Below are 10,027 nucleotides of genomic sequence, written 5' to 3'. Positions count from 1 at the left end.
GGATGAAGGATGGACTGTACTACGAGCGTTTAGGAAAACTTTTTTCTTATGACAGCATGCAATATTCTCTATGGAGATTTTTTTGGAAAATACTATAACAGGTATTTGTGAACCTAAAGGAGATTTTTATTTACAAGCCCAAGTAATAGGAAAGTTACTACAGTCCTGGTAGCAGCAATTTTTCCTAGGTTCAGTGAGCATCGGGTGACTGGGAATCTCTTAGAACGAGTGTTCAAATGCTCTCAGCCGTCCGATGCTCACCGCACCATTTCATTCATTGCCGAGGATGCAAACTCCTAGATGTCCCATTCCCCTATTTGATATGGCCCGGTGAGCCAAGCACTTTCCAAAATATATAATGGATCTTCAGATAGACATGGACCAAGAAAGACATCGTTGTAAAATCAAAATTTTCATCTATCCGAAGACTTCTTCAGTTCAGTCACAGTAAAGTAAGCAGAAGGAAACGACTTCCTCTGCGAATGCACTTGGAGGCCCAGAAAAGCAGGAATTAAGAATCTATAGAACGTCCCAATTGGTCAATCCACTACAATCCAACTACACACAAGAGCCTCAAGAAAATCATCAAGTGCCTTAAGAGAAGACCCCTTCTGATCTCCATCTTCCCTCACTGAGTCCCTTATCTTCTTTGCAATCTCCATAGCTTTCCTCTTCATCTCTTCCCCTTTTCCTTCCTTACTCATCACCATTTTAACAACCCTTTCCACTTCTTCCTTTCCAACCCAACTCTCAACTCCTCTAGTCAGCTCCACACACACACCCATCTCCTCTTCCATCATCTTCGAATTATAAGCTTGTTCCCCTGCTATTGGCCACCCTATAATGGGTACCCCTTGGCTTAAGCTCTCCAACACCGAATTCCATCCACAGTGACTCAGAAAACCTCCTGTCGATCCATGTGAAAGAATCTCCAACTGAGGTGCCCATCTGTGCACCACCATTCCTTGCTTTCTCTTCCTCACTCGCTCTTCGAACCCTTTTGGCAACCACTCTGCTCTAAACTCAGCATTAATGTCGAACCCATTTGGAGGTCTCACGACCCAGATGAACGGCTTCCCACTAAGCTCCAAACCCAATGCAAGTTCCATCATTTGGGTAGAGCTGATTGTGTTCTGAGACCCAAATGCAATGTACAAAACCGAATTTGGTGGGTGAGAATTCAACCAATTGATGCAGTTTTCCATGGCGATTCCGGGTTCCTTTCCTGAGCGTGAGAAGGACACATTCAAAGGGGACGACGATGAAGAAGAAGAAGAAGAACGATTGAGCAGTGATAGAGGAAGGAGAGGCCCAACAGTCCAAACAGGAAGTCCAGTGTTCTTTCTCAATAGATCAAGCCCCATAGGTTCAATCTCTTCTATTGTGTTACAGAGCATCCCATCAGTGCCCAAAGAGAGCGAAATCTGTTTCTGGAAAAATTTAGAAAAGAGATCAGTACCATCTGCGGCTCTCAGCATTGGATGAAGCTGTGATCGACGAAACTTACAAGTTTCAGGAAATCCCGGGACAGAGAATTCATCAGAGGTAGTGTCACGGTGAGGGAGGTGCGACCACATTGAGAAATAGGTGGCGGTTCCAAAAGCTCCGCAGGTAGTGAAAATAAAATGAGGTGTATCGAAGCTTCGGGCAACGTTTACAGCCCAACCCATGAACACATCAGAGATGATGCAGAGAGGTTGGCGGCATTCTTGTTGGATCATTTCGGAGATGAGAAGGTGGAAAGAAGGTTGGAGGGTCTGTGAGGCATGGAAGAGGGCGATGATTTGAGATAAAGGTAGAGAGTCTGTGTTTTCGGAGTTGGGTGGGAGGCCATGGTCGGAGCTGCAGAAGGGAAGCTCTGCGAAGCTAATGGTGGATGAAGGAGAAGCTGTGGATTTGAGGTGGTGGATGTTGAGAGGACTGGAGACAATGGTGATGGAGACATGTGAACGTTGCTGGATTTGCTTTGCGAGTGCTAAGAAAGGAATAATGTGGCCTTGAGCCATGAATGGGAGCATCACCATATGGGTCTTCTCTGAAGAACAGTTCATTGCTTCTTCTGGGACTTGAGTTGGGTTGAGCAGAGGTAAGTGTTTTCAAAAATTTCTGCAAAAGCCTTATAACGGGCTCTGACGGCATGGGAAAGCTCAACGTCCAACCGCCTTCCTCAACCAATGAGAGCATTTTGATAAACATTTAAAAAGCAGCTCAGTGTCAATTGGAGAGTGTCAAATTAGTATTAATGGAAATTAATCAATTTCCTACCTCCTACCCACCCCAAAAAAAACATAAAAAAATTAAAAATTAAAAATAAATTCTACTCAAATAAATAAAGGGAAATTACATTTCTAGCACTGTTAGGGTGTGAAGTCGTCCATGGAGACATTAGCGGAGTGGAATTACTACCGAAAGGGGAAGGTGGTGGGGTTGGCGGTGACAGTGACGGTGGTGATGGAGGTGGAGGTGGTAGGGGGTCTGAGTCTAATTTGGTGAAATAGAATATGTGTTCTTATAATAGTAGCATTCTCTATGGGGTAGTGCTATCAATTTCCCATAAATAAATCAGTTATATATGAGAAATAGAGAGCTGAAGTATTTCTACTTAAAATTAAGTATAATGAAACTGATTCAGATTTGCTTTTAGGTTGTACTTAAACTCAATCAATTTTGTTTCTGCATTACTAGGTGCATAATTTTTTTCCTTTAAATCTTCTATTTTCGTATTTCGTGTCTTATATCTGAAAGAAGATATATATAATTTTCAATAAGAGAACCATTTAGAAGGCGAGCCTTGGTACAATGGTAAAGTTGCTTTGTTGCAATATGATCGTAGATTCAAATTAAGGAAACAACTTGTCTGCAAAAGTGGTGGTTACTCAATGTACAATCTGCCCCTTCTCAGATCTTGGGGTGCCTCATGTGGGAAACGTGAAACTGATGATGTAGCAATTCGGTTATTTATTGTTTGAATTAACCATGAATCAATTTTAGGGTTTAATTCAATCAAATACATTTTCATGCATTGGAATGCATACCATATATGTTTATGTATAGTTAATGGTACTTATACCACTATCGTGCACTCTCCCATAGTCCTCAATTTTCAAAATTCTTTTTGCCACTTGGCAAACTATGTTTTGTATTATAGTTCGAGGTCACGACAAGTGACTTCTATCTCAGTCTAATAAGATTATTGCTTTTTAAAGGCTTTCACTGTATTTTCCAAAGCACAATTTAGTGAAAAGATACCAAAGCCATAAGCCAATGGAGCGCAAATCTAATAAAAGTTAACTGGAAAAGAAAGAATAATTATGTATACAACGATGTTATAGCAAAAGGTTTTGAAGCACGAACATGCACACAATCGTTTGATAGAGGATGAAGGCCTACAGTGCACCCCTCACCCTCATCCGATGTTGTGAGGATGATTGTGCATCATACATGATCGTGCACAAAACATTTCCCATTATGTTATTAAACATTTATTTATGATGTATAATACAATTTCTACCCCAACAATACAAAATGACTACCCACTTCATACGCTGATTACAGTCTCAGTAGTCATTATAATCAACTATGATTATACAGAGCAAACCATTTTTTTCTTTTGTCTTTTTTTTAATAGAAAACCAATTTTATTGCTTATAAATGAGATGGATTTACATTATATAAATCCCAATCACAAGAAAGGCCCATCTGAAAACTGAGAGACCCAATGAAGACCAAGAGTTATTTATTGCATGAAGGGACAACACCAGCTGAGGCCTGGAGTGAGGTATTAGATTTGTTAGGGCGATGGGAAGAGAAGCACCACTGGGCGCAGGAGGCGTGTTTCTGGATCATTAATTGCTGCAATAGCTTCAGAGCATTCACTCTCAAGTAATTGAAAGGTAATTTCGATCACTTATTCACACAGTTAGGTGATGATGTCTGTTCCACCTGCTCCTATTAAGAATGCATGCCTGCATGGAGAAATATTTATGAAACTTTATTAAAAGAATAATAATAGAAGCAAAAATGGCACATATGTCATCTTACGGCTTACCACATGCACACATGCATTGGTGGTTCAGATTCCAGACTCATTGAAAGAGTCATAAGCAAATTTAAAGATGTAAATGGATTAATTATAGCTCGGATGTGATTAGATCCAGATTTTCTTTGGTTGGATACAGTTCAAAATTGAATTCGGATTTTTAACTATTCATTTGCTTTCTTGACTTATATAATTCGAACTTTACTCTCTTCGGTGGGTATGGTTTGCTCTAAATCAATTTCTCATATTGCACACAAATAATTTTTGGGGTGGGTGGGGGTGGGGGTGGGGGTGGGGGGGGAGGGGGGGAAATGACCAGCCTGCCCCAATGAAAGGGAAATGAAAGGGAAAATGAGTCCTATATGATTTTCGTGCCCGCACAAGTACCACACTCCCCATAAAAACACTATCCCTCAATTTTTTGTTATTAGATGATATCTATTCAAATCAGATAAATTCATGTTCCTTAAAATTATCTAATTAAAATTTGGATACCTTCTTATCGAATTTGTATACTCTAAATTGACACAGAGGCAAATTGAATTCAGATTTTTACATTTCTAATCAGATGTCCTTTGTGGCGTCTCGGTCAACTAGCCTCACCCGCTGGTACTTGCCATGGGAACTTGTAAAATTGGTGAAAAATTAATAAGGTCTCCAATTCCTCATTCACCAATTCTTGTCCAATTCCTCATCTATGCACGACACGTGTCATCTTTAAATCCAAAGACTCTCCCTAATAAGGAAGACCGACATGTAATCGGATTGGGATCCATGTGTATGTAAATATTGGAAAGTAGGTGGGTGTGTGGGGATATTTTATAGAAGCATATCCTTCCGTAGCAACTCGATGTCACTTTGTAGTCGCCATCGCTGGAGGGGAGGGGGTTCGCAGCCACCGCTCTGTAAGCCCTGATGGAAGTTCTTCTTCTCCAACTCATTGAGAGTGAGTCGTGATCTGTTAGAAGTGAGTGAGTTAGGGTTTGGTTTAGTCGATTTGGAGACTACAAGTAAAGAGGGTAATTTTGGTATTTCACTATTTTTAAGGGTAAAATGGTATTTAGAAAAAAAAACTACGGATATCAGCATTTGAGGTATATTCTGTAATACAGTTTGACGACAGGGGGTTTAAACGTAATTTTGCATTAAGCAGGGGTGTTCCTATAATATTGACATTCTTTAGGGAGTGGCACTGTAAATTATCCTTTATATATTGGGAAGATTTCTTGGCAAAGAGTTGAAAGGGTTCTAGATTTGGCCAAATCCCGATGGATTGGGTAGAATCGGGTCAGATCCGATTGTTACTTGACGGAATGATTGATTGTGTTGGTCAAAAGAGGGTTTGAAAATGGGATTTGAGCAACAGCCATTGGATTTATAAGTGGACACATGTCATTCACTGGTAAAAAATTGGACAGAAATTGGTGGATGAAGAGTTGGAGACGAGCCAATGGCAATGAGGTGTGTGGACCATATGGACCTGTGGCGGATGGAATACGTGAATTGATTTTATCTCAAGATGCCTAAATTCAATCTAATCAGATTAGGTCTCAGATGATCGGTAGGAGTTAGAAAATAGAAATCAGTAAACTCATTAGTTTACTAATAACCGTTTGGACAGCAAGTCAAGAACTTTCCAAAATCCAAGTCACTCTTGGTTCCAACTTATGAAATCTCGAGAATTGTGTGTAAGGGTATCAAATTTGAACCGGAATTGAAAATCGAAATTGAAACCAAATCAAATAAACCAAATTAAATCGAATCAAATAAAATTCATTTCAGTTTCAATATCAGATTTTAGAACCAATTTGTTTCTTCATTCGGGCAAAATTTTGATTTGAGTATCCAATTTCAGAAATGAATAAGTACTTGAATTGATTTCGGATCACATGGACGCTCTACAGAACCGAAATTCAAATATAACTAAATAATCTGAAAATGGATCTACTATTCATACGATCACCTTATCATATAATGAATATTCAACACTTGTCCCATTTTCTACAATTACATGATGAAGATGTTTATATTTGACAACAAAAATGACCGATATTAAATGCCCACTTGGACCCAAGTGATTTTACAAATAGCGAATCTAATATCAAATAACGTTTGGGTTTCCTTTTTGCAATTGATTTCAACTCCGACAAGGAATAGAAGACAAACATGAGATAGAGTCAGATCAGGATTCCTAAGTTACCCTTTTCCCTTTCTATAAATAGACTGTCATTAATCACCAATCTTACCATATCATAGTTACTTGAAACTGAAGCTAATTAAGAACTGAAACCTAAAAACAAGGAAAGAAACAAAAAGCCCAACAAGAATATCGATCGAGAAGAAGAAGAAGAAGAAGAAGAAGAAGAAGAAGAAGAAGAAGAAGAAGAAGAAGAAGAAGAAGAAGAAGAAGAAGAAGAAGAAGAAAGGACAAGATTATGGCTTCCGAAGACAGTCACAAGGCTCTAGATACTCCACCGATGTGTGCTAATGGTTGCGGCTTCTATGGAGCAGCAACAACTCTTAACTTCTGCTCCAAGTGCTATCGAGATTACTGCCTCCAACAACAGCCGCAACTACGAGTTGTAATCCCTACTAAAGCTGCTGTTAATTCCTCCTCCTCCTCCTCCTCTCCTTTGGTTGTGGGATATGGGAAGAAGAACAAGTACTGCGAATGCTGTAAGAAGCGAGTGAAGCTTCTAGGGTTTAAGTGCAGGTGTGGCAGTACCTTCTGTTCGGAGCACCGGTATCCTGAGACGCACGCCTGTACTTTCGATTTCAAGGCTGTGGGTCGAGATGCCATTGCCAAGGCCAACCCTGTTATCAAGCTTGATAAAATACAGAGACTCTGAAGAGTACTTGGCTTTACTGTAATAAGATTATGGATGTGGGAATTGTTTGGGAGGAAGAAATTGAAGCTAGAATTGCAAGGTGGTTAGTAAGAGATGATTTGAGTTTTTTGTAAAAAGTTCTTTTTTTTTTTTTTTCTCTAGATTCTTTTGTTTAAGTAATTGTAATTTAAATTTCTTTTGATTAGAAAATAATTACAAACTTCTATTAATTTTCTGTACATCATAAGATTGCACGTGCAGTACTGGATAAGTTAGCAATATAATAGAAGTCATTATAAAATAAGGGGGAATTCAAATCCATTTTAATCCTAAACTTCTATAATCGTTGGATTTTGAAAATTTATAGGTGCTGCGTGCACAAAGAGAGTTGCATGATTAAGAATTAAATAGAATTAGGATCCATGTAGATGGACCACTTTGTTATTGGTGATGTGTAAAGCTTCTACAACTCTTGATATTTTAAAATGTATAAGTGTCATGTGCATAGAGAGAATTACATGATTGAGAATTAGAAAGGATCTAAATCCCTATCTAAACAACAATTTTGGATCAGCGATGTAGCTCAAAATGGGGTGCATATCATGATACAACTTGCTTCCCCCCTCCCCACCCAAAAGAAGGGGATGTGTTCTTATTTGAAAGCATTATTAGCTAGGAATGTAAAAAAATGAATTTCTCCTCCTAGGAGTTTTGTTTTGTGATTGAGTAAAGTTAATTTTCATGTGATAGTAATGAAAAAAAAAAAAAATCAATAATTAACATTTCAACATCCAATCATCCAATTCAATGATTTAAGGATTGAGTTTTTCCATAGTAATGGTAAAGACAAATCTCTCGATCATTCAGATGGTGTCCATAGGGTAAGGGGAACAATACATGGAGAATATTATCAACCATTCGTAAATAGTGGGCAAACATGAAAATTAATTGTTGTAGGCAATTAATCTATACGCTAAGCAAAATAGTTGGAGCACATTAATCATTCCGTTAAAAATATAACCACATCACGAGCATTTTTTCATGAATCATTTGAGGGATTTTGGTGATAATTTCTAAAACGTACAGATGTGGATTATTTTCGTCAAAATTGAGAAATCCTATGCATAATTCACTACCATTAACCTCCTCCACCCTCAGCAAAAAAAAAAAAAGCATTTATTTTTTAAAATAGTTGGTTATTATTATTATTATTTTTAATAATTACGTTTGGTTATGTTGGTGTGCGAAGAACTGTTGAGGAGAGAATTTAACACACTCAAAAAGAAAAATGATGTAGAGTAAGGGTGTCAAGTCGGAATTGAAACCAAAAATTGAATACCTTGAACTGAACACAACTAATTATAATATGGTTATATCCAGGATCTGAAATGAGTATTTATAACTCGATTCCATCCGAATATGGATCTATATGAAGAAACGACGGTTCTAATCAAAACCGAACCAAATAACTTGACGTAACTTTTTTCTCTTTTTAAAAACTAAACATAAAACAGTTGACATAACTTAAATAGAAATCTAATGTAATTAATCATTTAAATTACCTTATAGAGTTATAGTTATTGTCTGAGTTTAAAACCTCTTTCGTTGAAGAAGATCAACAACATAATGAATGAGCATTTGTATTTTGCCTTCTATATAACATAACGGAATTAAAAATTGAATATTATAATCAAATAAAAATCGAATACAAAACCTAAATAGAAATTGAAATCTTATCAAAATCGATTAGATTCAATATAAATACCAATTGAGAAAAGACATGTTCCAATTTTGAATCACACTGATACAGCCAAATCATACGGCTCAGTAGGGTGAGGACATGCGTCGCCCACCGGGACATGTGTCGCCCGCCAGGTAGGGAGTACGAAGACTATCACGCTCTATTACGTCGTTTGCATGAGAGGAATATTCCCCACAAGGAGGACAGAGGTATTGGAGCAGGACTGGGAGAGAGAGGAAGGTGGACCCCAGAAGGCAAGAGGAAACCCTAGGCCCAAGGAACCTTATAAGGGGGCCTGAGAAGAAGGAAGGAGGTAAGCCTTCAGACCCTCACCATTACTCCCTTACTGAAAACTGTGCGGCCGACCTTAACTTGAGCGTCGGAGGACTAACCCCGGACAAAGCTCCGGGCCTCCGTTGTCTGTGCTTCTGCAGGACCAACTCGCGAGGTTTTTTGGCAGCAACAGATTGGCGTCGTCTGTGGGAACGACAGTAATGGTGGGGAGAGCCTACAACCGCAGGAAGATAAGAGCAGCGTAAAACATGAACGTGGGGGAAGAAATTTCAGGGGGGCTTCCTCCCTCGGCTGAGATAGGAGGAGAAAGGGGCAATGACGACCGGGAAGTATCCATAAGGTACCCGCGCTCAGGCGGATATTCAGCATGCAAAGGTAGTGATCTTTTGCCCCCTCCTGAAGCTCAAGAATACGTGACGAAGGAGCAATTCGAAGCTCTCCAGGATAAGTATGACCGGATGGTCGAGGCAATGAAGGAGGTCTCCAAAGCTGTCTCTCAGAAGACCAGCGGAGCACCGCCAGGCCCCCACATCCGGCCTGAGAGGGCTCGAGACGAGGACCGGAGCAGTACGGGATCTATAAGGTCCGGTCATAACCTACGAAACCGAGCGGCGAGGGAAAGTCCCGCACCCCGAGGTAGGACGCAGCGTGCCGCCAGAGATCCACATGGGGATCCGCACCGAGAAGACAATGAGAGGCACGAGGTCTCGGGGTTGAAGCGGATGATCTTAGAACTGAAAGACGAGATCAAGAAGGTGGCATAAAATCAGACGGAAACCTGAGAGCCAGACCTCACTAATGACACGGCTCTAGCTGATGAGGTCATGAGGGGTCCGCTCCCGATCGGATTTCGCCTACCCAAGTATGACACTTATGATGGGTCAGGGGACCCCGTCGATCACCTGGAAGGCTTCAAGGTCGCCATGCAGTTCTATCGGGTCTCGAAAAACATCATGTGTCGTGCCCTGCCATTGACATTCAGAGTAGCAGCGAGGCTATGGTACAACCGTCTGCCGACGAAGTCGATCCACAGCTTCAACGATCTAGGCTACTTATTTGTGAAGGGATTCTCCAGTAGCCAACCCCTTCAGAAGACCACATTGAACTTGACCAACGTCAAGCAAC

The 10,027-nt window shown here is 40.0% G+C and overlaps 2 protein-coding genes across 2 annotated transcripts; one reads left to right on the top strand and one right to left on the bottom strand.

The window, feature by feature from the left end:
- Positions 1-343: 343 nt before the first annotated feature.
- On the bottom strand, positions 344-2,109 carry LOC122065726 (crocetin glucosyltransferase 3-like). Its single transcript, XM_042629555.1, has one exon. It carries the CDS (start codon positions 2,049-2,051, stop codon positions 540-542), a length of 1,512 nt encoding a protein of 503 aa, XP_042485489.1. The 5' UTR covers positions 2,052-2,109; the 3' UTR covers positions 344-539.
- A 4,365-nt stretch (positions 2,110-6,474) lies between these two features.
- Positions 6,475-6,888, top strand: LOC122065724 (zinc finger A20 and AN1 domain-containing stress-associated protein 9-like). Its single transcript, XM_042629554.1, has one exon. The coding sequence runs from the start codon at positions 6,475-6,477 to the stop codon at positions 6,886-6,888; it is 414 nt and encodes a 137-aa protein (XP_042485488.1).
- Positions 6,889-10,027: the final 3,139 nt, after the last annotated feature.

This window comes from Macadamia integrifolia, unplaced genomic scaffold (genome assembly GCF_013358625.1).
Source record: "Macadamia integrifolia cultivar HAES 741 unplaced genomic scaffold, SCU_Mint_v3 scaffold2106, whole genome shotgun sequence".
Taxonomy (NCBI): Eukaryota; Viridiplantae; Streptophyta; class Magnoliopsida; order Proteales; family Proteaceae; genus Macadamia; species Macadamia integrifolia.
Note: the sequence above shows the minus strand (reverse complement) of the source record. Positions and strands in the feature narration are given on the sequence as shown.

Excerpts from the sequence above, each read along its gene's own strand:
- LOC122065726 (XM_042629555.1), bottom strand. The coding sequence starts at position 2,051 with ATGAACTGTTCTTCAGAGAAGACCCATATGGTGATGCTCCCATTCATG.
- LOC122065724 (XM_042629554.1), top strand. The coding sequence starts at position 6,475 with ATGGCTTCCGAAGACAGTCACAAGGCTCTAGATACTCCACCGATGTGT.